We start from the raw sequence: 27,181 nt of genomic DNA on the forward strand, positions 1-27,181 counted from the left end.
ATAACATAGCTATCCTTGATAGTTCTATTTCTGTAATTTTTGAGTGCTTGATAGTAAAGAAAAAGAATGCTGAAAGCACACAAATACCACTCACTCAAAGTTTTATGTTGCTTGGACAGCTTTGAGAAGCATACCAACTCATTTTACTCCTGAGTTAAGCAAAATCTTTTAACTCTGAAGTTACAGATGTCAGAGGAGAGGACAGTGTTGAAATGGAATTCTCTGGGTTCTTGAAGAAGCATAGTGCTTGATTTCTCTACAAAATTCTTGTATGTATCTATGCCAGAGTAAAATTCATAATATTGTTATGCCTGGTTTCTAAAAGACTATTACAAGTATAAAATTGATAAATAACCCCAAAAGTTAGGGGTGAATGCTGCTGTATTTTAAGTAGTCCACCTGCTACCATATCTTGTTTATAGGCAGACATCCTCTATCCCTTTCTTTAGTGGATAAGATGTTACAGCTATTTGAAACTAAATAGCATCGCAGATACTGAATTCACAGATCGTGCATGGGACCAAAAGTCATAGGAAAAAAATCTATGCAATAAGTAAAATGGGTAATTCAAACGCTATGAAAAGCAATATTAATTTCTCTAAAAAAATGACTTGGAATCATAATTAAATTCTACTCCCAGATTTTTCAGGAAATAGATATGAGAGAACTTGTACTACCATTTACTCTAAAACTTCTTAAAATCATATTTGTTCTGTTTTGTTAGTTGTCCATTTTTACTTTGAAAAACCAATTAGATGCAAATAACACAATGAAAATGCTCTGGTAGACCTATGTGATTGCACACAGCATTTCAAATAATTAAGAATTTATTTTATTTTATTCAAATTCCCTAAATATCAATTACTATGGGAAAGATTTTCTTTTACAGGCATAAACTCTTAGGTAAAAGACCTCATTGAGTCAGAAATTCTATCATGTTCATTATGTATTCCAATTACTTATATAATTATTTATTATCATTCTAGAGCCTGACACATGGTAGATCCTCAATGAAATTAATCTGCAACTATTCACAATAGCCAAGTTATGGAAACAGCCAAGATGCCCCAGCACAGACGAATGGATTAAGAAAATGTGGTATCTATACACAATGGAATTCTATGCAGCCATGAAGAAGAACGAAATGTTATCATTCGCTGGTAAATGGATGGAACTGGAGAACATCATTCTGAGTGAGGTTAGCCTGGCCCAAAAGACCAAAAATCGTATGTTCTCCCTCATATGTGGACATTAGATCAAGGGCAAACACAACAAGGGGATTGGACTATGAGCACATGATAAAAGCGAGAGCACACAAGGGAGGGGTGAGGATAGGTAAGACACCTAAAAAACTAGCTAGCATTTGTTGCCCTTAATGCAGAGAAACTAAAGCAGATACCTTAAAGCAACTGAGGCCAATAGGAAAAGGGGAACAGGTACTAGAGAAAAGGTTAGATCAAAAAGAATTAACCTAGAAGGTAACACACACGCACAGCAAATCAATGTGAGTCAATGCCCTGTATAGCTATCCTTATCTCAACCAGCAAAACCCCTTGTTCTTTCCTATTATTGCTTATACTCTCTCTACAAAAAATTAGAGATAAGGGCAAACTAGTTTCTGCTGGGTATTGAGGGGGGGGAGCGGGAGGGGGTGGAGTGGGTGGTAAGGGAGGGGGTGGGGGCAGGGGGGAGAAATGAACCAAGCCTTGTATGCACATATGAATAATAAAAGAAAAATGAAAAAAAAATTAATCTGCAAGACATCCATTACAATAAACAAATTAACGAGTTTGGCAGATTGGCAGTTTCAGCCCTTTGAAAGGATAAATGACTTTCTGGGTTAGTTTGGGAAATAAATGAACACGTCCTTCAATTATTTTATAATATACAAATGTGTGCACATAAAACTCTAACATGGAAATATGATTCTACAGACATGTATGAAGAAGCAATAAAAAAACACAGTAAGGAGCTAGAAGAGAAAAGCACCACATTACACACAGAATTCTCAGTACTATTTAAATACACAAATGCTTTCTTCAGTAAATGGAAAAACAAAATACCTTTATGCTTGGTTTTGAAATTTGTGAAAACACTGTCTGCAATAAAATGTTTGTGAAATAAAATCAAAGCCTGAGGCCATGAATCTCTGAGGCCACAGTGAATCTGTAAACCATCTGCTACATTAGAATTCTATTTTCCTGCTGTTGAAGTGTTAACGCCACTACTCATTCCTATTTTTTCTCCTCCCTGGGGCTTAATTCAGTTGGATGGGCCAGATCTGTGCTAATCAACACTTCACAGGGCAGGCAGTGAGGTCCAAATACAGAGTTTACTTCTTTTCAACAGCTCTGAGCAAAACACCTGTGACCAAAACATTCCAACCAACATACCACTCCTTGTGCATGTTACCAGTTCAGCTTTGAGTCTTTAAATTATAGAGCTTAAGTACATACTGCAAGTTACTAGAGTTCTATAAAGTACAGAAAGAAGTTAACACTGAGAACAATTAGGGATGACACCTGACAGGAAGCTCCCAAAGTGGACTGTAATGAGAAGACTGGGGCTGACCATCCTCCATTTTGATTCTCTGTTAAGGGTCAAGGGAAGTCTCTAAAAGATAACTGTTTATGGTTCAAGGGGAAATAATTTGATGAAGAAGTTTTAGTAATAAGTCTCAGGAAATTTGAGGAATTCAGTTTGTCTGGAACTTTAGGGGAAAACAGGCAGAAGGATTTTCCAAGAATAAAAACAAACACACTGAATCATGGGTTTGTGACCACTTTCTTCATTTGATTTTGAAATCCACCTAGTACTAAACTCCTGGTCATTTTAAGGGGATAATCGAGTAAACTAAGGAGGCTTAACACTGATGGCATTATCAAGCCAGAAACAAAAAATTCATTTTCATCTCACACATCCTGCTTTATCATAGGGCATTAGAAATCATGTGCATTCCTCATCTGTGGGATGACAAATGCACGGCGTTTATGCTGCTTCTCTCTCCTTTGACACCCACAGAAAACACAGCAATTTGACCTTAGCATCATTTTACTTGCACAGTCTACGTAGGTCCTCAGAGTGCAGTTTACAGAGTGATTCAGGTTGCCACCCTAAGTGAACAGAAATGCTCTGTGATATAATTTGCCATTCTTGTCATGGACTTCATAGGACATCAGGTTATTCCCAATGGACTGCAGGACCTCTGAAACACTGCATATATCCTTTCCATTCTTAAAATTTTTTATACAAGTGAAATAATGATCCAAAGATCATTTGGAATGCTTGCATATATTTGAGCCTAGTCTTTTTTCTTCTCTCTTCCTGCTTTTCTTTTATTAAGTAGTTTAATAAAACAAGCAATTAATATTTTATTTTTCTATTATTGTATGCAGCAATTCAGCAACTTTGGGATGGGAAGTATGGAGGAAAGGGAATTCAGTCAATGTAAGGTCCATTGTATTAAGGAAGTGATACTGGGTCCTCCTTGTGTATTATATTAATGGATACATGTTGTTTTTAAGCTATAACCACCCAGTGGAAATTTTGCATATGATTTCCTTCTATAGATGGAGAAACTGAAGTTCTGAGAGCTGGTCATTAGCACAGCTCTGTCTCAGTCCACAGCTCATGGATTAGCAATCACGATCACAGTAAGGATAAACGTCAAGGACTGGCCAGCTTCTTACATATCACTTGATATTTCTTATCTTTCTGGAAGGCATGTAGCCCCAATGAGAAGGTTCAAGTCTGTCTGTTGTGAGAGCTTGTCTCAAAACTCCAAAGCAATCTATATGTCATTGTTTCACTTTTAACTTGGAGTGGTTTATTGGAAAGAACACTAGGAAAGAAATGAATGTGTCTAACTATTGTTCCTCTGCCCATTCAAAGGTAAGTCCCTCATGCATCTCTGTAATATAAAAGAAAAATAACTCTGTCAGCTTCCAGGGGCTTGGGAAGGATCAATATGATGCTGTCATAGCCCTAGTCTCTTAGAAGAATACTTCTATACAAATAGAAATTACATTATTCCAGTGAGAAATTTTCCCACAGCATGTGGATCACATGCATGCAAATGCACAATTCATCTGAAGTGGAAAGTATTGAGAGTTTTTTGAGAACTCCTAGAAAAACACTGAGATTGAAGTTAACTGGCCACCTTCCAACAAAACATAGGACCAATGCTATTGCATCATCAGAAATATGAATGCTTTCCTGTATAACTGTCACAAGCACTCAAACGTTTCTAAAATTCTGGCTAACTTCCTTTTAATATTCTTTTTAAAATTTATGAATACCTTTACATTCTGGTATGTTAACTATAGAGCACATTTTTATGATTTCCTTTATACACTTTATGGAAAATTAGACTTGCCAAAGAAATCAACCTCACTTAAAAATACTTTATAGTAAGTTTATAAAAAATGCAATTCCAAATAGTGAAATTGCAAAATGCATCACTAATGAAAGATTAAGGGCAAACTGACTGAAAGTGGGGAAGAGTAATATTTGGTGATTACACATCTCAGATTTCCTGGAACACTCCAAACTTTAAATATCCTTTTCAACCATTGCCAAAAACTATTGAAATGACCCAGAGATTTCAACAACCAGATTGCAAGTTAGAATTTTCAAATAGTCCTTTATATTCAAAAGTGAAATGCAAATCTTTTTGAGAGCACTCATTCTAAATTTTTTATACAGAATATAAATGTGGCAAAAAATCCACCAAATGCCAAAGCAGAATAAATTTTGTTAATGGAAATGATAAATCATATTTAATAATTGCTCAAGAGAAGAGCAGCCAGGAGTTGGACTGGAACCCACAGATAGGCTGTGGTGTTCCTCTGTTGAGTGTCAACAATTTCAAAGAACAGGAATAGTAGACAAGATACCAATGGATCGAGACAAAATCAAGACTAGTCTGGGATCATGTAGAATACAGATCTAAACCTCAAACTTCTCCATATTCTTACTAACATAGGTAATTTGCGCTTCTTTACCAATCACAGCCTTAGCTTGAATTCTGCTCATCTTGCCTTCTAGTTAAGAATTAGGAAGCTATTTGTTCACACTTACTCTTACTTTCTGACTATACCTAGTCCAGAGCAAAGCTACATTTTCTTAGACCCTTCAGCCAATCACTTAACACAAGACAAAAGTCCTGCAGTAAGTCTTTTCTAATATCCTATAAGGGATCCTCCTGTTCTTCAGAGTCTGTGTTGTTGTAATAATTAAACAAACCTAATTATATGCAACCACAGGTGTTCTGGTGTTTGGATGGGAAATTGATATAGTAAGTATAGTTGTATCACATGGTGACTAAGAAAACAAAATGTGCTGAGTTTGCTATAATAATGCATTAGTATCAGCAAGAATATTTTTTCTTTAATGGACAGAACAGCTAAAATGGGGCCTAATGGTTTTGTGAGCCACCACTGAAGCACTATCTCCATCTCTTAATTCTGAAAGTACCTGCAATAGGAAGCTACCTGAGTAACTAGAAAATAAAACAAATAATCATATATGTTGAAATGAGGAAATAAAATATAAACGTAACACAAATAAGAAAGATGTTACAGAATATTTATAGTGTAGATAGATGCAATGTACACTACTAGAAACAAGAGATATGCTATTTTTTGCTTTCTTTATGAAAGAATCAATTTCTATTGATTCACCTACTGCTCTATTAATGACTCTCCTAATGATTCTTAGCTGCACCATGTGAAATATTACAGAATACAATGATAAGTGGTGCTTCTCAACCTTCACAGCCCATACAAATCACGTGGGGTTGTTGTTAGATAGCAGATCCTGATTGAACAGCCCTAGAGAGGAGACTACTTTCTTCTTAACAGACTTCCAGGCAATGACACTCCTGTTGCTCCAAGGATCATATTTAGTAGCAGAGATACACAAATTAAATATCATAAGGGCAGGCTAGTAAATTTCTGGGGCAACTCATGCTGCAAGCATCACTCACTAAACTGCTGTTGCAGCCTGTGACAAGTCCCAACTCAAAGAGTTGAAAGTCAAAAATTCTAAGTTCCCTGGCAACCTATCATGAGGCAGATGAATAATGTTCCTGTTCTATTAGCCATTATCCACAATCTATTAGGGCATAACCAGAATATTCCTTTTCTAGGATTAAAAGCAAAACAAATCTTTCCCTTATTAGGTTTTTTTCATATCTTCTATTTTTGTCACTGTTTGGTTCTGCAATCTTCACTACTTAACAGTCTCTCCAGCTCCCCCAGTGCTTGGTTCAACTCAGGCTTTATTTGTAACTCACGACCTAGGGGTCAGGTACTGTTGATCACATCTGTAATTCCAGCTACCTGGGAGGCAGAGATTGAGAGGATAACAGTTCCAAACCAGACCATGGAAAAGTTAGTGAGACCCTATCTCAACAAACAAGCCAGATGTAGGAGTATATCTCTGTAATCCTAGCTATACAGGAGGCACTGGGAGGAGGACCTTGGTCTAAGGTCAGCCCTGGGCAAAAATGTGAAACCCTATCCCAAAATGAAGCAAATGAGGGCTGGCCATGTGGCTTAAGTAGTGGAGTGCATACTTAGCAAATGTAAGTCCCTCAGCTCAAAATCCAATAGCACTGCTAAAACAAGCAAACAAACAAATCTAGGGATTACATAAATGGCTTCCTTGAGGTGTTAGTGATTTGTTCTTTAATAATAAAAGGAAACTACAAGCTTATTTAGTCCAGGGACCCAAAAAATGATTTGTTGGAAGATGTGGCAATCTGATGGGATGTGGAGGGCTATGGTGCACTCACAGGCCATCACATGTACCCCTGTCTGGATGCTGTCCCATTAGTTCAGTGGAGTTGCACTGCATGATCAATGATGGAATCAGAGGGTCAGAATGAATCTCCAACCAGAACTCAGGTTTCACTCTCAGGCAAGCTGGACTGCTGATGGTGCGTTTGCTCTCACTTTACCACCCACTTTAATTGCATTAGAGTTTTGCAGTCAAAGTAAGATTAAGGAAAGAAGGCTTAGAAAGATCAAATCTGAGGGTTCTGTGGACTGGCTGACAGCTGTGGTGCCATCTTTCAAGTAAGGAAACTAGGAAAGGCCTCGACATGAGCACGGAATTTGGTGTCATCTGGTATCTTTTGCTTAGATCTGATTCTCTCTTAGGTCCCTTTCATCTTCAGCTTTGGGGTTATAACATAGGGGACACTTTCTGAAGAAAGATAATTTAACATCTGTGTGTCTGGGGTTCATTCTCCACCCCTTCCTAAACCCTGTCCTGTGCTCTGTCTGGGGAATACCACAAAATGTTGGTGGATCTAACTTCATTACATGAACAAAATACATATGTACTCAAAATAAAGTCACAACTAGAAAGCTCATGAAAAACAAAAAAACAATCATGGAGGAAAAAAAAACCATTTTTTTGACACAGGGACTTGCTATGTAGCCAGCTAAGGTTGTCCTGGAACTCACTGTGTAGCCCAGGTTCAAAATGGCCTCAAACTCTCCATCCTGCTTCCACCTCCCAAATGCTAGAACTTCAGGCATAAACTACCTACCATGCCTGGTTCTTATATGCAAAATACTCTCTTCTTTAGTTGACTGCTAGACATCAAAGAAAGAACATATAGGAAAATATAAAATTTAAAAAACCCTATCTCAATTAATTTTAGTGGTAGAACATAAGGATTCTCAAAAGAAAAGAAGCCATTGTTTACAAAAGAAGAAACCAAGGCTCAGAAAAGTAGAAGAAAAAAATGCTATGTTACATTGTTAGTTGGTGAGCCAGGACTGGACCCAAGCTCTGTTATTAACTCTAAAAACTTGGAATATTTCCTCTATATCATGACATCCTTGCAGATTTTAGAATCTAATCTGTTTTTTTAGTAGAATACAATTACCAGTTTGAGGCTGCACAATCCTGGAATCTTCAGATGCTTTAGCTGTAGGTACCATCTTTGGCTTTCCACTTGAAGCTATATTGGAAAGAAATGGAATATTTGCTGGATATTTGTTTTAGGGGAGAAAAGGACTGAAATAGGGTGCCAGTATGGTTAAGTGGCTACCAGAAGAGTACAATAAAAGGCTCATACTAAAATCATTGTATTAAGAAGAAATAAATGTGCACCAATCCAGAGAGCATTTGATTAGTGGCTAAGGAGATACTACGGTTTGGTGTCACACTGTCCACATTTTTAAAAACAGAAAACTAATCAACATGGTTATGTGGAATTAAACTGATGATTTTTGCTGAATTTATAGAAAATCGAACCAGATAAGATTTTTCTTCTTCATCTCTTAATCAAATCAACCGTTATTTTCTCTAGTGAACTGAACTCTTAAGTTCATTGAGGTTTGCAGAGATAGGACCCAGAAAATGTGTCCTACAGAATTAAGCGATCACCACTATGTTTTTTTTTTCAAATCCAGGACTTCACACCTATCAGGCAAACATTCTATTACTGAGTTCCACCCAACCCACCAACCCCATTCTCAATATCAAATACAAGGCATTTTTTATTACCCAAGGTACCCCCAGGTTTCTCAACAGGGAAGGTTGTTTTTGCCTCAGGAAACTCTGGAAGCCTTTTTGGAGCTGTAATGAAACACACAAGGATAGTTATGACCTATTAAAATTAACAGAGAGAGATTTTTTTAAATCTCAAGATTGCAAAAACAACAAACACGAGAGGGCAACTATTTTACATCAAGTAAGGAATCTTTAGTGGTATTTGCTACTTCCATGTTTCAATGTAGGATAATAAAATATCTGTTTACTTATAGGCAGGGTCTCACTATATAACCCAGGCTGGCCTTTAAAATGCAGTCCTTCCTCCAACCTCCCAAGTGCTCGTATTATAGATGTATGCCTCCACACCAGGCATAAAATATCTTTTCAAATTTTCATAATAACTAAATTTGAGGTATTTGGGCTGTTATTTCTACCCTTATTAAGCTAGTTTCTTGTTTTCTTCAGCTATATTAATGTGTACTTTCATTTAAATTCAATCCAAGCACTAAACACGTTTGATCTAGAAAATATCCATCTAATAGCTTTTAAAAGTAGAAGTTTGGTAACCACATAGCTTTATATACAAGCTCCTCCATGTTTTGATATTACCTTCAAGGAAATCCTAAAAATTCTAAGGGGTTTGCAGAAATATCATAAATATACCTTCTCTGTCAAGATAGACAATTGAGTATAAACATTTAGAAAAAATACAGAACATATCAACTTGTTTAGTGACATCATGATTCTGAATGAAAAGAATCAAATATATTATGAAATATGGCCGCCAAAAAGAAAAACTACCAGTGGATTTGTCATAGGGAAGGCCTCTTTAATATTCTAAATTATACAGTTTTTTTGTTTGTTTATTTTGTTTCTTTTTTTGTGGGACTGGAGTTTGAATTTAGGACTTTGCACTTCCAAAGCAAGCACTCTACCACTTGAGTCACTCCTCCAGTCCATTTTACTCTGGTTGTTTTGGAGATGGAGTCTTGTGAACTATTTGTCCAGGCTGGCCTTGAACCACAATCCTCCTGATCTCAGCCTCCCAAAGTAGTTAGAATTATAGACATGAGCCACTGGTGCCCAGCATGACTTTTAAATCCACATTTAACAGCTTGAATGTTGGGGAACTCATTCTATAAACCATTTGTCCCTATTTTCTTGTGACGAGATGAATTTGAATGAATTAGCTAATGGACAAGTATGCATAAAATTTCAAGATCATAATGAAGCCACAGTGTTTAATAATTTTTACCTAGAGTACTCAGTGGCAATTCGAACTTAGGTATTAGGATAGTTTGTGATGTTTCCTGGGTCCTTCCACTGAGAACTACAATAAAGAAGAATTTGGTTAGCAGCACCTTAACTTGGAGTTTGACCAACCATGATCATGCACAGAGACTCATGCTTCATAACACAGACTTGTGCAACAAGCAGTTGATGCCTTTCATGGAAAGAACTGACTTTCCCTGAAACAGTTACATAGCTGTTAAAATCTTGTAGAAAATCAACATCACAAGTGCAGAACAAAATACACGCTGCTCCTTTTCTTCAGGGAAAGAGAATAAACCACAAAAGCAAGTTAGATTCTTTGGGGTAGGACAGCAGCTAACATGAATGCTGTGAAATTCTCATTAAAAAGTATAATTCTCTGAGGATTCTCTCCATGTTTAGTATGCACAAGATTTTCAAAAGTCAGCCTGAACAGAAAATCTAGAGTTAAGACTTCCAGGTTCCCTCCACCCTCCATCTCTGAGGTTGAAAGGCTGGCATTCTGTCTATCCAGCCCAAAATGAGCATGCAGTTAGCATCTAGCATCCATATCTGCCATGTTGTTAACTCTTCAATGGAATTGTTCCAAGAAATAGAAAGGTTACTGCCTGGAGGGAGGGAAAAAAAGACAGGGAAATCGGGGAAAGGAGATGGAAGGGAGGGAGAGGCAGGCTAAAGCAATTGAGTTGCTTTGCTATGAATGTTGGGTGATTTTTTGTTGTTGCTGTTGTTATTACTTTATTTCTTCTTAAAAAATACTTCTTAGAATTACCTAGTGTTGTTTCTGAAATGTCTAATGCACTAGACACAGTAGGTTTAGTGCTTCTTGGAACTGTTTCAGGAGTCACTGAAAGGTAAAAAAAAAAAAAACTGTAAGCTAAGATGATGAAACAACAAAGACCATGAAACAGCTTTTTTTTTTTTTTTGGCTTTAGAATTAATAAGTGATACTCATATAGCCCATTTCTTTTCAAGTTCCTAATGTTAGATGCCCTGGCTTGCCACAGGTGTCTGGCTAACTTTCTTGTTGGGTTTGGTGATTTTCTATGTGCTCCACAAAAGCACACCAAACTGGTCTCCATTAAAGCACTTACCATAATTTTTAATTTTTTTATTTACCTCCAGGGCTTAGTGCAGTGCCTGGAATCCACAAGCACATGATACAATTTTTTAAATAAATGAATAAATGGGCTAATAAAAGACTGACCCAAGGTTAAAAGGTTTACTTAGAGTTATTACGTTACTAGGTTTCTTTCTCAAACCACTTTCAACCCACTTCAACAAAGCTTAGGAGTGGGTTGAAAATATGATTAGGATTAAATAAATGCTGCTAAGATCAAAGACAATGAAGACCTCAGGTAAATAATGCTGGAAAAATATGAGCTATAGTTACTGAGATCTGGAATGAATCATGAGCTAGAAAATACTAGAATTCTGCAGGGTGAGGACATGAAATAAGCACAATACTAAACAATAAGTTGTAGTGGTTGCCTAAATATTTCTGAAGTGAAAAATTCTGAGGGTTTGGCAAAAAAATTAAGAAATCTGTGGACTCTCATCACACACTGTGCCAAGAAAAGAAAGCATAATTTGGAAAAATGGGTAGAATCTTTGAGGCAGAAAAGGACTTGGAGTCACTCACTGGGTCATGCTTAGGCTTTTCTTTATATTGACCAATTACACTGAAATCAGAAATCACCTAGAATTTCATCCAAACGGATTATTCTAGCAATTCTAGAAGTTCCTTCCTTTGCCCAATGAAGGTAGAATGAAGGTCCATTGCTCTTCTTGAGGCAGGACCAAACTCACTTGCTCTGTCAGAAACATATGATGTCAATTTGTTTCTTGAAGTTACTTTATTATCCCACCAATCTTTTCTTGACAAGTTACAAACCCAAACATTTAGTACAGAGGAACTATTACCAATATCTAAAGTTATAGCAATTTTATGGATTAAAAAAATTCGCTTTGGATGGGAGTTAAATACTAAATGTGAATTATGGGGAATTCTTGCCAGATGTTTGTTTCATAAAGTACTAGATAAGCTGGTATTACTCTGGTGAAAATTCTGTACTTCAGAGATTAATGTGTCCCCAGTGGACTAGATTGGGTAGTTTCATTCTAGAAAAACAATGAGTGCTTGCAATAAACAATAGGGACAATGCTTACTCTTTTTATTCTTCAAAAGATTTTTTACTGAGCTGGTATACATGCTGTACATTAAAGTTATTATTCTCCTAGAGACATTTGTTTCTAAAATATTCTAGTATATTTTCATAGCTATTAAGTTATGGATTTGTGAGGGATATAAGGCATTTTGCTAAACTGGCCAGTTATGAAGGTAAAGGAATGAAAAGTAGTGTCAGGTCTTCATATAAAAGGAAAGCACCAAACCTATGTTATGACATTTTACTGTGAAACTATTTCAGTGTTTATGTATCAACTTTCATTTAGAGTGGGAAATACAGCTTCCATCTTACATATCAGTTATGTGATTCAATTGCTAATTTTTATCTGCTCTTTTCCCAAACAAGACCTAAAATTCACTATTGTTTTGTGCTTAAGATCAAAATGAATTTCCTACTGGCCCTTCACACACACACACACACACACACACACACACACACACACACACACACGTAGACTTGTAGATCATTTACTGTATGAAGAAATACCTTACTTCTTTTCTCAATGTCAACATAGAGATCTTATTACCTGTTATGGGCTGTGCAGGGACTTTTTCAGCCTCTGGTGTTTTAGATTCAGCAGGTAATGCCAAGGTTTCATTCTTCGCTAAAAAGTAACAAGACAAATAATTTACCTCATTTCGTCATAAAACCATGTCTAAAAATACCGTATTCAAAACATAATCAAGTAACTATTTTTTTAAATTAATCTATCTATATATCCCTTTCTACCAGCCAGCCAGCTTTACTGTGCATTTCTACCAGGGACTAATATTGAGTAGAAGAGAGACTTCAAAATTTCTTCTTATTGCATAATTCTTTAGACCTAAATTGCCATTGGAATGAACAAAAAAAATCACAGTAAAGTACTTGGATAAATCTTAACATTCTGATTCATAAAGTTTCTGGAAGACATAGTTTGTACTGTAAGTGTTCCTCAGCATTTTATACTCAAGTACTCCTAACTTTATAAAAAACATCAGTAAGTAGATATTCTCCATTATTATACATGGTAAAAATAGAAAAGATAGCTACACTGAAATTTTTGAAAACACAAATAACACACAGAAAGATAAGTTGTTTGGAACAAAATTCTAGCAAAAAAAAATCACCAACAGTAAATTTGATGTAAGCCACATTTTAACATAGGTCTTCTCTTTCATTCTCTGTGGGAATTCAGTGCAAAGAATGGAATCTTTATTTTTTCCTTTTCCTCTTTATGCAACTATAAGGGAAATGCCCTTCTAAAATTTAGGTACTGTTTTTCAAAGAAAGTATATTTATAAACTAGAATTTCCTGGTGGTTAAGACATTCTCTGATTTTAAAATGTACTTGGGGCTAACTCCATTCAGATATTTAGCATGCCAAATCAGTGACCCGCTTATAGTATTTTATAAATCTAATAGCATTAAAGAATCATACCATCTAGAGATGATTAAATAATAAGATAGGATTTGTTTTAGAGTCCTTGGGTTTCTTAATTTTGGAATTATTGATACTTGAAGCTAGATAGGGCTGTTTTTTGTTGTTGTTGTTGTTTTTGGGTTTTTTTGTTTTTTTGGCAAGGGTTGTTGGCCACAGTGTTATTTACTATAGATTGGTTGGCAGCATTTCTGGCCTCTATGCATTGGACTCCAACAACACTCCACATTGTGGGTAACCAGAAATATCTACAGACATTTCCAGATATTCCCAGGGGGACAGTCTTCCCCTTTGAGAATGGATCTGTTTCCTCAAAGTGTTTTGAACATGAAAATTTTATAATCTTCTTCTGTGGTTCATATCACTCTTAGAAAGGTCATTTTCTTGTTTTTATTTAATGTGGGCACAAAAATATTTGTTTATTTCAAATGGACTTAAAGACAGAAAGTCGTAAGAGAAATCGGGAGCTGGGGGAGATGTTTAAATGGGGTACTTTGGTATCTCCTCAACTCCATGGGCATTCACCTACACTATGTACAACTGCAATCTTGACAACGGAAAGGTAAAATGCATCCAAATGTGGCCTAAACCTCAGGAAATCCCTTTTCCTCCATTATTCTTCTGTACATTTTTCAGCAGAGTTGTTTCCCTTACTGTTTGGCAAGCTAAGTCTTGGGTTTGGCAAACCCTTTGCGTGTCCCTTGGAAAATGTGTGTGTAATCCTAGCTTTCTTGTTTATTTCTCTCATTATTCACACCATGTGTTCTTAGAACAAAAGCCATTACAGCTCTTGATGTCCCCTGATGGGCTCTGCTGAAATGGGGTATTATTTTTAGGATTTATTCCCTCAAGAAATATGACTATTCTGAACTGCTGTGATAATTAACTTCAGGAAAGTTTATTTCTCCCTTGGTAGTATAAAAAACAGTTTATGCCTGTCCCCTCTTAGTATAAAAAAAACAGTGTTTCCACACAGCAAAAGAAATGATAAACAAAATGAAAAGCAGCCTACAGATTGAGAGAAAATATTTGCAGACCATGTTTCTGATAAGGACTTAATATCCAAAATATATAATGAACTCATGCAACTCAGAAAGGATGACTATGCTCAATGACAATTAATTTAATATTTCAAAATAGCTAGTAGAGGGAATGTGGCATGTTTCCAATGCAAGGAAATTACATATATCTGAGGTGATAGGTATTCCAATTACCCTGATGTGATTGTTATCCATTCTATACCTACGTTGGAATGTCACATAAATACGTACAATCACTATGTGTCAATTAAAAGTAAAAATGTTTTATAAAACAATAGGAAAAAAACCAAATATCTTGGCTAATGAGCAAAGGACCTCAATAGAAATTTTTCCAAGAGGATATAAAAATGATCAACAGGCATATGAAAATGTTCTCAGAATCCCTAATAATCAGAGAAATGCAAATTTAAATCATAATAAGGTTAACATTCCTGTTAGGATAGCTATTATTGAAAATACCAGAAATAACAAGGTTGTAGAGAAAAAGAAACACGCACTATTAGTAGGAATATAAATTGGTACAATCATTATGGAAAGTAGTAGAAGTTGACATGAAAAATTAAGAATAAAGTTATCATATGACCCAGTGATCTCTCTGATGAGTATATGCCCAAAAGAAAGAAAACCGGCAACTCAGATATATTTGCACCCTGGTATTCATTGTAGGTAACTGTATGAGAGGATGAATATGCTAGTTGGCTTGACTATAATAACTATTTAACTATGCATATCAAAACATGTTGGATACCTTAAATATATACAATAAGATTTTTAATTTTTTTGCAATGCTGGTGATTAAACCCAGGATCTCATGCATGCTAGTCAGGTACTCTACCGCTGAGCTACATCCCTACCCCACCTCCAATTTTTTAATGTAGTTTCTTTTTGAAACACAGTCTGTTAAGATGATACAGCTGATGATCTTCCTTGGACTTACTGTCTTTTCAAACATACTGAGTATCAATCTCTTTGGTACATAAGAAATTTTCCATGTGTTAAATTTAAGATAGATGTTTCCCCAGAAATCCAAGTTTAAAAACATGTTTGCTATTTATATTTTTTAAATTATTTGAACATTTGTTATTATTTGACTGAATGTTTTTTATTAAAATAACACTCAATCTTGAAGCTTTAGTGCATCATATCAGAAAAACAAGAGTAAAACAAAACAAAATCCAATATAATTCCCTAAGTTAAAGAAATGAAAAAGGCTGAATTTGTATTGAGGTAGCCTAAGAAACTTATAGGAAATATCACTCAAGGCTAAGGAACAAAGCTTCCTATCTTCTATTTCAAAATGGACAATAATAATCCGGGAAGTAACTCTTGCTCATTTTTAGTCTCCTTCACAAACTCTGGTCCTTGTAGTTTTAATGAACATACCAGGGACCAAATCAATAAGAGAGTGGATGGCTCCTTGCCCCCCTCCTACTTCTAGATCAAGGATAGGCTAAAAAAATACAGTTTCTAGACAGAGAACAGGTAAGTGCAGAGTCCTGACTTTTGGTTCTTCAAAACTCATCTTCACTAAGAAAATTTAATATGGAAAATTCCAGACAGCACCATATTTACAAGAAGCAGGGTTGAATCACAGAATTTTATAGATAAGAGGGAGATGGTCAAGTCTGATGTACAAATTAAGAAAAGGAGTCATTTATTTGCAGTTTTAGAGTTACCTCATTCTAGGAACACTATTAGTTTAATATATAATTGAATTAAACCATTGCATGAAAAAAGTAACAGAAGCCCAAACACAAGTTTGGTAACTTTCATTCAATGAATACTTATTAAGCATTACTCCATGCCAGAGATGCAAGTCCTGGGAGTTATAATGGTGAATCATACAGACATTGCATCTGCCATTACTAGAACTTCAGACAATGAGCTTAAGGAGACAGGTCAGGACCCCAATAGGGGAAGAGAAATTAACTTTGCTTCCTCTTTTTGTTTTGTTTTGTTTTTTGGTTGAGGGAGAGAAGACATGACAATATACAAAGAACAGATTCTATCTTTAATTCAGTAATGTACCATGAAAGATAACCACAGGACAGGGTCATACATGAGCAGACCCTTAAGTTAGGCCATAGCTTGCCATGATGTCAGTTACAAAGAGCAAACATCTGCTAGGATGTCTCTTTGATGTTCTGGCAAGTAGCTGCTGGTAAAGTACAGACACTAGGAGCCAACAACCCATTTCCACAATTTCCCTTTTCCTACTTGTACTGGGGATTTGTTGGGAAAAAAAACTATTAATTCTAATTAAGTACCACAAATTTTGTGTCTTAATTTTCTTTTTTCCAGTTTTTCTTCTTTGAGAAGTGCTGCCATGTGGAGATGTTTAGTTGTGTCCACACAAGGCTAACCTGCTTTATTAGAAAAAAAAAGACCAGAAATTTCTGTCTCCAGAAATTTCCAAATGTCTAGATGCTTAATTTTACATAAACAGGGTTATCAGGATATGTAAATTAATAGGCATATGTAATTGGCTAGCTCAGAGAAAATATTCTTTCGACTTCTTGAATTCCTACCACACCATGCTGTTTCCTTACATATTTGCCAACAACCCAAGACATTCTCCAGAGACATTAGAGGGGAGGTTCTTGAAGAACTATATTCACTGAATCAGCAGGTCTCAGAGTTACCTGGAAACTTATTAGAAATGCAAATTCTCAGAACCCACCCTAGACCTACCAAGTCAGTAACTGTGGAATGGGTCTTAGCAGTCTGTGTGTTCACAGCCCTCCAGGGCTTCTGTTGCTCAATCAAATTTAAGATCTTCTGCTCTAGTGACAATAATTTGATGCAGAAATGCAACAATTTGGCCCAATGACCACAATTATTCCCTGGGCCCCTTTTAAGTGGATTTCACTGATTTTTTCTTATATTATGTTTGCTTTTTTAAACACTGAAATCATATCCAGTTATTTCTAGAAGTGGAAAGCAATAACAATCTCAAGTAAGTAATAATTCTAGTGTACCTAACACTTAGATCACTTCTCACTAAAAATACTTAGTGGCCTCTTGATAGCATAGTTTAATGACTATAATTTAGAACAATTTCTCTATCATATGATAAATGCTCACTGTTCTTTCATACATGTACATATATGTTTTATATAAATATAAAATAACTATGTCATTACTGAATGTGATTTGTATGAGTGAGTAACTCTAACATCCAATCTCCTTGCCATCAATAAACAACTCTTTTGTAAAATTCCTTGGATATCCTAAGAACATTGGTGCTAGTACTAAGTCACTGAAAAGTCCAAATACAGAACTTTGCTGCTTACCTAATTGTGCCTTGAGTGCATCTGAAATCTCAAGCATAATAGATGTAGGAAGTTTTACAGTGGTTTCATTAAGACCTGGAATAATAAGGTGGACTACAAGGAAACAGAAAGAGAAGAAAATGTATAATGACATAAAATGAAACTCAAAGTATCAGACAACTTAGCACTTATTTGGTTTAATTAATTTTAACTCCAAGTTTAAAATGCTAAAAAAAAAAGACCATACCCTTTCATTAGAACATTTTTTATATTTAGAATTGAACTGATGAAATCCTCTGGCTTAGACTCAATACTTGTAAAATTGCTTCTTAAGATATATGGTGAACAAAAACACCACTATCCCGGTGTTTTTAATGATTTCGAAAAGAGCAGTTCAATATGAGAAAGACTCGCTCATAGCTGCAAACAACCCTGTGGGTGGGGAGGAAGACTGCCATCATTCCCACTGAGCATGGGTTACAGCTCTCTTTAACATACCATGATTAAGACAGTGTCTCTTGCCTCTTATCCTGGAATGGATACAAGCTAGGATATTAAGCAGTGAAAGGAAATTAACTGACATTAATTTCATAGACTTGTTCACAATGCAAAGCTCTATAAGGGCTCTAGTACCAATAGAGGTCTGACTTGCCTATTCTAGACATAGAATTCAAGATTGGCTCACCTAGTACTGTTCCTCCAAAAGGAGTCTTGTCTGGGGATTTAGTTGAAGCCTTGTGAGTAATATTCTGAATCACTGTTGAAATACAAAAAGATAGTAGTGTGATGGGGGGAAATAGGAAACAGTAAGAAGCTAATGTTGTGAATCCATCTGACCTATCTAAGTTCATCAATGAACAGCAAGCAACTCAGTTAGCAGGCTGCTGTGGCAATAGGATTAGAAGATACCTCTTATCTTAACATCTATGACATTAGATAACAAAAGCCTATTCTATCATGGAGTGTTTCATTCTAACTAGTGGAAAATGTCTTTCCATCTCTACTCCTATTAGCTTGCCCTACTCTCCAAGTCAATAAGAGCTAGCATAAAAGCTGGAAATGACAAAATAATAATAATAAAAAAACAGAAAACATATATTCTCAAAGAAAAGAATCTTTAGATATTCCAATACAAATTGACCTTGTTTTAAGAATACACTTAAGACACTGTGTTTTCTAAAACAAAGACTTATTTTAAGGCATCATCTCTTCCACCAAGAAACTTTCTGGAAATGATGGAGTCATTTTAATAATTTGAAAGCTGGAAGCTAAAACAAAAACAATTTGATATTGAAATGAAATAAGACATAATTCTTGAATCATACACATCTTTATTTTCCTTATGTGACCTCTAAATCAGTCTTCATCTTCAATATCCTAATGCAAATATACTACTAATGGTTTTCTTATGAATAACAACTTAATACTAAGTAAAGCTCCACATATTTCACTGGTTAAAAAAAATTGAATACTTGTTATGGCTGCTTTGTCCAGAGTTGTACAGTTAGTATGACATGTTCAAGGTTTTGTATATTGGTTCAAGAGCCAAAATTATTAGTGGCTAATTTACAGCAACATATTAGTTTTCTTCAAACTTTTTCTGAGACTAGAAAATCTGAGAAAAATATAAGCTAAGTTTAATTATCTTAGTTAAGAAGTAGTTATTTTAAAATCATTCGTACATGGCCAGAGTGGACTAATTACCTTGTTTGATGATTGTTACTGGGATTAGCTTCCTTGGAACATATTCTGGCTGAAAAGAGAGGGAGAAAGTCAGTTTTTGCATCAGTGTTAATGAATTTAAAAACATCAGAGTACTGGCAGTAGTCCTTTCTTGTCTTCAATGAAGTCTCCCGTGACACAGGTTTAATAGTCACTTGAAAGATCTTTTGCACATCCATGTACCTTCATTTTACATGTTTTCCCCCACAAGAATCCAAAGGTTTGATAAAAGCAATTTCCTCAAAACTCCCATTTACTCAGAAACTGCAATAGAAAAAAAACCTAAGTCCTCTATATTGAGTGTAAGTTTATTTCCATTTCATTTCAGATGTAACACAGTCAACCAAATTCTGTCTTTACATTCCCTCTTAAAAGGATGCTAAACTACATATTATTTTTTAAAACCTTCAGTAGGAAAGAAAAATAGTCTCAGTGTTGAGGCTACACAGGCAGGAAGATTCCTTTCAGCTTTATTGTAAGAAAGTTTGTGTCAGCACTTGCACACAGATCTTTCCCAGAGAGATCAGACAGGTCCATGGCCTGCTGTCTCACACTCCTGCCTTAAGAGTGCCCACCTGGTTCCCCTTTACCTGTACTGTCCACTTCTCACCTGTCCCGCTTCAGGAAAAGTGTTGCCAGCATTCTCCATGTCTCTTGAATTGTATCACTTCTTAGAATTTTGTTGTTTTTGCTTGTTTTCATTTTTGGTGGCACTGGAATTTGAACTTAGGACTTCATGTTTACTAGGTGGGCACTCTGCTGCTTGAGCCTTGCTTCCAGCCCCTTTTGCTCTGGTTATTTTGGAGATAGGGTCGGGCTTTTGCCTAGGCCATCCTGAACCATAATCTTCCTATTTTACGCTTCCCAATGTAGCTGAAATGACAGGCACATGCCACCATACCTAGTTTTTTTTCCCATTGATATGGGGTCTTGCAAACCTTTTTTGGCTCTGGTCTTGCCTGGAACTATGATCCTCCCAATTTCAGCCTCCCAAGAAGCTAGGATTATAGGTGTGAGCCACTGGTGCTTGACTTTACATAACTTTTATGCTAAAATAATTTAACTTCTTTTTTGCCATTCATATTTATTTTTTCACAAATATGAGGTACAATATGATGTTTTGGTATGAGCATACAATGTGGAGTCACTGAGTCAAGTCAATTCATGTATCCATCGCTTCACTTACCCATCCTTTTACTCTGATGAGATGGTTGAAATGTATTCTCAGCAATTTTGACCTGTACATTATTAAGTCATCCTGCTGTACAAAAGTTCTCAAGAACTTATTCCTCCTGCCTAAAACTTTAACAGGATCTCCCTATTACTCTCTGGCCTGTTCCTACCCCAGCTCTAAGAATTCTAAGATTGTTAAATGCCTGTTCTGTCAAACTCTAGTCACATGAGAGCCTCCTGTTGGGGGTAGCCAATCTTTCCAGGTACCAATAATCATTTCTTTCAATTGGTGGCTACAGTTACAAAAGATTTTGAACTGTCCTTTATTTGCCCTATTTGTCCTGTCAGTCCATGTTTCACAGAATGTGAAGTTTTTCGGAGATATTTAATATATTGTAGCAGAAATGCTGACATGTTGCTGTGTTGATTGCCTTTTAACTGCATCATACCAATTTTTATTTCCTTTGCTTTAATGATTTGTTTCAGACATGCAGTTTTTTGACAAGGACAAATGGAAAATATTCCACTCATCACATTAATGGAACAGTTTCTGTTCTGAGTTCTTACTTGCGTATAGAACAATGTTCTACTAAGCTGATGACAAGAATATAGGTACAGTATGTATTACCAAAACAAGGAAACCATTTACCTGAAGAACACAATTCTTTCTAGACCTAGAATTGCTCTCCTGCCTACTCTGAATGCACCAAGACTGGACCAATGAACAAATGGCTGCATCTCAAAAGGTATATTTTTGAAGGGCATCAAGAAAGTCCTGCTACCCAATATGTCTCTGCAAAAGACTTTAAAATCTCCACCCAGAAATCCACACTGTGAATCCTTTCCCTGTGTCTTTTATGAAAGTGTAGGGAAACCTCTGTTACCTGGACTCACCAGAAAATAAACAATTGTGATAATTATCAAGATAACAGCATTTAAACACTTTCAACCCAATTTTATCTGCGTTTCTAGGCTTTTATTTTGGGGGCTGGGGACAATACTAGGGAGCAAACCCAGGCCCATGTGCTTGCTAAGTTAGTGCAACCATTTGAGCCATTACACCTTCCAATTTTGAGTTTCATGTACAATGATTTAAAAAAGATACCACCGACCTTTTCCTGCTGTCATAGGCTTATTTTTGTGACTGTCTATGAGTAAGTACTGGAGTTACTGTGAAGATGACATGGGGTCTGGGAGTGGAGAGTGAGGTAGGGAAAGTCCTGCAGGCCGCCATGCAATCTGGGCTGGTATGGTGCTATGGTTTTTCTGGGGCCCTCAAAGTTCCTGTGTTAGAAACTTAATCCCCAATGCAACAGTGTTGATAGGTGGGAACTTTAAGAGGTAATTAGGTCATGAGGGCTCCCCTGCTACCTGAAGAATGGGTTAGTTAACACTGGAGTGGGTCTCTGATGAAAGGCTGAGTTTGGGTCCCTTCCCCTCACACGTGCCCTCTTGCCCTTTGCACCCCATCATGGGATGACGTAGCATGAAGGCCCTCACCAGATGCCAGCGTCTTGACTGTGGACTTCTCAGCCTCTAGAATTTCACAAGAAATAAATCTCTGGAGCCCGGATGATGCCACCTGCCTGCAATCCCAGCTATTTAAGGGGCAAAGGCAAGACGATCTTGAGTTTGAGGCCTGTCCAGGCAAACGCACCGAGACTGTCTCAAAAGCAAAAATCAAAGGGCTGAGGATGTAGTTGAAGTGGCAAAGCACTTATCTAGCATGTGTGAGGCCTTGGAATCAATGCCCAGTACTACAAAAAAAGATAGAAATGAAAAAGAAAAGAAATTCTGTTCTTTATGAATCACCCAGTCCATGGTGTTTTGTTTTAGCAGCACAAAATACACTAAGTAAGATGTCATTGACACAAGACTGCTGTCCTTGGATACCACCCCAGCAGTGATTTTCTTAGGCAGTTTCTCTGCTGACTCTCCTGCTTCTCCTCCTCCTCTTCCTCCTTCCCCTCTTCCTCTTCCTCCACCTCCTTTTTTTTCTTCCAGCACTGGGGATTAAATTCTGAGCAAGCACTCTACCAATTGAGCCACACTCTGAGTCCTTTTCCTTTTAGTTGGGTTTTTTGTTATTGTTGTTTTTAGATAGGGTCTTGTACTTTTTCCCAGGCAGAACTCAGACCCCAATCCTCCTACCTCCACCTCCCAAGTAGCTGGGATTGTAGGTGTCTACAATGACTCTGGGCCCTGACTCCCATTCTTGCTGCAACCTCCATCATTTTCTCCTTCTAGTTTTCTCATCCTTTCCCTTTTTATTAGCAAATTTTTTTGAATGCTTACTATATATCAGGAGATAAGCATAAGTCCCTGCTCTGTAAGAGATTATTATCTTTTCTGTTTTTCAAACTATCCTGTCTTGGAAGGTAAAACAGATCCTGTTGGGGGTGGGGGGATGGCACCAGTGGGGGAGGGGAGGATACAAGAAAAAGGTGAATATGGTAGAAATATTATGTACTCATGTATGTAAAAGGAAAAATGAGACCTGCTGAAACTGTTCCAGGAAGGCGGATAAAGGGGAACGATGGAGGGGGTGAATTCAACTATGATATGCTGTAAGAACTTTTGTAAATGTCAAAAAGTTCCCCCAGTATAACAATTAAAAATTAAAAAAAAGATATCCTGTCCTTTTAGAATCTAGATTATACTATCTATACCTTGAGCAGGGTAATTGGTTAAGAGAATTCATGTTCACAATTTTTCTTGGATGTTATAGGAGAGTATGCAGTTGGTGATAGTGGGGAAGTAATGCCAAAGTGGTAAAGGGAAACACCCCTGGGGACAAATCAAGTGGTTTTTTGTGTCATGTCTAGAGAAAGCCTGGGATTATTTGGAAATAAACACAGCAGCAGCCACATAGGGCAAGGGACTTTAAATTTTGTCTTGCATGGTAGGAACTTTTGATATTACTTTGAAAATTAGCTTTAATAAAGTCAGTGATAACATAAGTAAGCTATTTTTTACAGATTTGACCATTTGGCATCTTTGTCATTATAGATTTAACCATATTTTCAAGCTCAGAGAAAGAGGAGCTGTCCATTTGAGGAGAGGCTAAGGGTTGCTCAAAATCAAATTTCAAAAACTTAAGAGCCAAGCCACATGAGAAGAACTTAGGCTTGTGAGATTCTGGTTTTAATTCATTTTTAGGATGTTCTAATGAAAGTTATGAAACATACTGATTCAATCTAACATCTGGCTAAAAGTGAATCTAATCTCCTTCTTTAAAAGTCTTCAAACTTCTGGTCAGCTGGAATGAGACATATACCGCTAATCGTATAGATGGCCCACATGCAAATATTTCAAGTTTGTGCTTAAGACAGGATTGCTAAGGATGGAAGGATACTGTACAGTCATGGTGTATCATCTTAAGGTGTGCATGGGCCATAAACGTAATTCTCTTTATTCATATCACTTATCCGATAACTATTAAACTTTAAACATTGCCAGAACTTTCATTTTCTTGCCAATAATAGATGTGGCTTCCTTAAAATGTGGCTGGATCTTGAATAGAAAAAGCAAAGGTAAAAATAAGTGTCATATTTTATGAGAATATTGATTTTAGGAAGATTTGGGTTAAATAATTAAATTTGCATTTCAAAATCTAATAAGAACTCTATACTTCAAAAATTGATGCCATTTAGTTAGTGAACTAGTTAGATAACCAATCAGAAGAGACCCTATTAGTTGTCCCTGGCATAGCTCTGCTGGGGCTTGCCAGAAAAACACATGCCTACATATATCAATGACAATATATAAAGTAATCAGACAGACAAGATGGAGTGTACTAGGTACTCAAACTTAACCTAAACTTTATTTGTCTTTTTACAAGGAGAGCCCAGATGTCACATTGTTTTTCCCATTTCAATACCTCTTTTAGGAAGGTGTTAAGTTCTTGCTATTTATAAGGTTTAAGTGTGAGAATTTGTAGATGAATGAAAACTTTTTCAGTGTGTCTTTTACTTGAAACCTTAAAAGTAAAACATCTGGAATTAATTTCCTATTTCTTGAAATGCTGCCTTCTAAGATCAGTCTCAGAGAAGACATGGGCAAATGTTTGGACATAGACTTTATTTAGACTGAAATATTTTAAAGTGTCAAGTCAACTTTCAGAATCAATTTTATGTGGTCATAGAAGATAGTTAAAGGCTATACCCTATGATGTCATTTTCAACTTTCCAATGTCCCAGAGCTATCCAAGAGCACAGATGTTAGATCATGTAATATTTTTCTGCTATCCAGAAGGTAATCATAAAGAAAACTTCAAGAGAAGCCTTAAAATATCTTTTCAATGAATTTGGGTTTTCCTTTGGAAATAACCAAAAGTTGCAGAGTACAGCTCATCAGATCTGGCTGGAGTTGGGGGTGCTCCGCCTCACAGCTTGAAGTGATAAAACATCTGGCTCTGTGTCATAGATGCAGGAAGTTTCTCCCTAGCCCCTCCTATCATGGCTGTTAATGACGAAGAAAAAGAAATTAAATTCCCTTGTAGTAAAATGTCAATCATCTTTCCCAATCTTACTGAGTAATTCACCCTAAATGAAATATTTTGCCAAAAGACATAAAAATTTTGGGGATATGACAGGAGAAAAGAGGGAATGAAAGAAATGATATCATGAAGTCACATGAAAGATTGAACATGATAGCTAAGAGTGTAGGAGATAAGATTTGCTTCCTGGGAAACCATTCATAATAGAGGACTGTTGTAGAAGACGATGAAAGAGCAACTCTATTCCATTGTTCCACCTGCAAGGCATAGCAGATTTACTTGTCCTGTATGATAATGGTTGAATTAAAGAGAGAGAAAACCAAGGAGACATTAGAGAATAGCACAATTCAATATGTGATAGTAGGCCAATTAGTTATTTAGAAAAAAAGTTATAGCCCAATAAATACAGAGACTTACTACATACCATAGACAAGTAAAGTCCACATAGGTTAGAATTTAATTATAACAAAAACTGAAGCTAAAAAAGAGGTGGGGGTGGTGGAATATATGTATCTGTTTTCTGGAGAAGGAAGGGATTTCTAAAATAAAATGCAACTGAAGACATGACAATGGAAAATTTTAATAATTTGATTAAGTAAATTTCAAGACTTGCCTATTTCAAAAATTCCTACAAATAAAATTGATAATGAATGTGAGAAAAAAATATATAATATCAGACAGTATCAATATGCTTTAATTCATAAGGTCTTTATTCAATTAAAATAAAACCTAAAATGCCTAATAAATAAAGAACTGCAACTAAAGATCATTAAATGGAAAACACAAGTGAAAAGTGCTGCTTTACCTGCAATCATAGAAGTGAAAATTGAAATAATCATTTTCAATACAGGATTCACCAAAGATAAGGAGACGCTAATGCTAATTCCCCTGATTCGGCCAGCACATATTATCTGCTCGTCTGAAATGTCTCACTATACCCCATAAATTTGTATGTTATGTGCTTTTGTTTATTTAATAAATAAAATAGATAAATATTTATTTAAAGAATTGGAAGTACTAATTATGCTGATTTGATTATAATGTACTATATATGCATATATGTGTGTACATATATGTATATATTTAGAACTGCTGTGTATATATTTAGAACTGTCATACTGGGTGTCATAAGTCTATACAATCAAAATAACAGTTTGTTTTGTTTTGTTTTGTTTGGGACAAGGTCTGGCCATGTAGCTCAAACTGGTCTGGAACTCACTAAGTAGCCCAGGCTGGCTTTAAACTTGTGATCATAATAATCTAATACTTGTAATTATTTGATAATTTCATAATGAACAGATTTTTTCTCCCAATTAAAATCTAGAAAAAAACCTTTGCCTTAACCTGATTAATTCTCAGTTCTATTTTATCCAAGACCATTTTCTGTCAGTAAAATCATTTTCCTTCTGGGCTAGGGCTGTGAGTCCCTAGAAGAGCTTGGGCTGCCTCCCGAGTCCCACTCCCCTCAGAATACTCATTTCCTTTTTTAAATATACAAACTACTTTTTCCAGGCTGGATACATGATCAGCAAATTATTCTATGAACTATTAATTAGACAAAAAATAAACATCCATATACATTGTGCATGCACCGAAGGGAGCAGATTTACCCACACAGTGCCTCTGTTACTTCACTGTGGAACATTTCCCAGCTGCATACCTCCAACACTTGAGAACCAAAACCAGCACCAAATTCCCCTCTTCTCACTCAAATGCCTCCTCTATCGGCTCAGTGACAATTTGTTATTTATAATTTTATAATTGGGATGTGATTTGAAATGTAAGTATCTCTTTGATGGTTATAACGATGGCTGACATTATACTAGGTAATGCATACTACCTATACTGATATGATACTTCATGAGAACAGACACTTATGTAAGTATTTGCTAAAGTGAGAGAGACTCCCTGTCTCCACCCAGGGGATAGGGTGAGGGGGGGAGAATATATATATATATATATAAGCTCATAAGAGGCACAAATGTTTACTGAACTGAGTAGAAATTAGGTACGTTTCAAAAGCAAACAGGCTCCTTCATCATTTTGAAAGGGTTGGTTCATTTACGTATGAAGTGACAGAAAAT

The 27,181-nt window shown here is 36.2% G+C and overlaps 1 protein-coding gene across 19 annotated transcripts in view; it reads right to left on the reverse strand.

Moving 5' to 3' along the window:
* Abi3bp (ABI family member 3 binding protein) overlaps positions 1 to 27,181 on the reverse strand; it is a 242,276-nt gene that overhangs the window by 109,546 nt on the left and 105,549 nt on the right. For all 19 annotated transcript variants that reach the window (XM_074073008.1, XM_074073007.1, XM_074073003.1 and 16 more), the window contains exons 7-14: positions 19,409 to 19,457; positions 18,390 to 18,461; positions 17,726 to 17,818; positions 12,499 to 12,576; positions 10,556 to 10,630; positions 9,767 to 9,841; positions 8,524 to 8,595; positions 7,901 to 7,975 (exon numbers count right to left, since the gene is read on the reverse strand). In XM_074073008.1, coding sequence (XP_073929109.1) covers positions 7,901 to 7,975; positions 8,524 to 8,595; positions 9,767 to 9,841; positions 10,556 to 10,630; positions 12,499 to 12,576; positions 17,726 to 17,818; positions 18,390 to 18,461; positions 19,409 to 19,457 — 589 coding nt within the window. The remainder of the gene's footprint in view (positions 1 to 7,900; positions 7,976 to 8,523; positions 8,596 to 9,766; positions 9,842 to 10,555; positions 10,631 to 12,498; positions 12,577 to 17,725; positions 17,819 to 18,389; positions 18,462 to 19,408; positions 19,458 to 27,181) is intronic.

Source organism: Castor canadensis, chromosome 5 (genome assembly GCF_047511655.1).
Source record: "Castor canadensis chromosome 5, mCasCan1.hap1v2, whole genome shotgun sequence".
NCBI classification, from domain to species: Eukaryota; Metazoa; Chordata; class Mammalia; order Rodentia; family Castoridae; genus Castor; species Castor canadensis.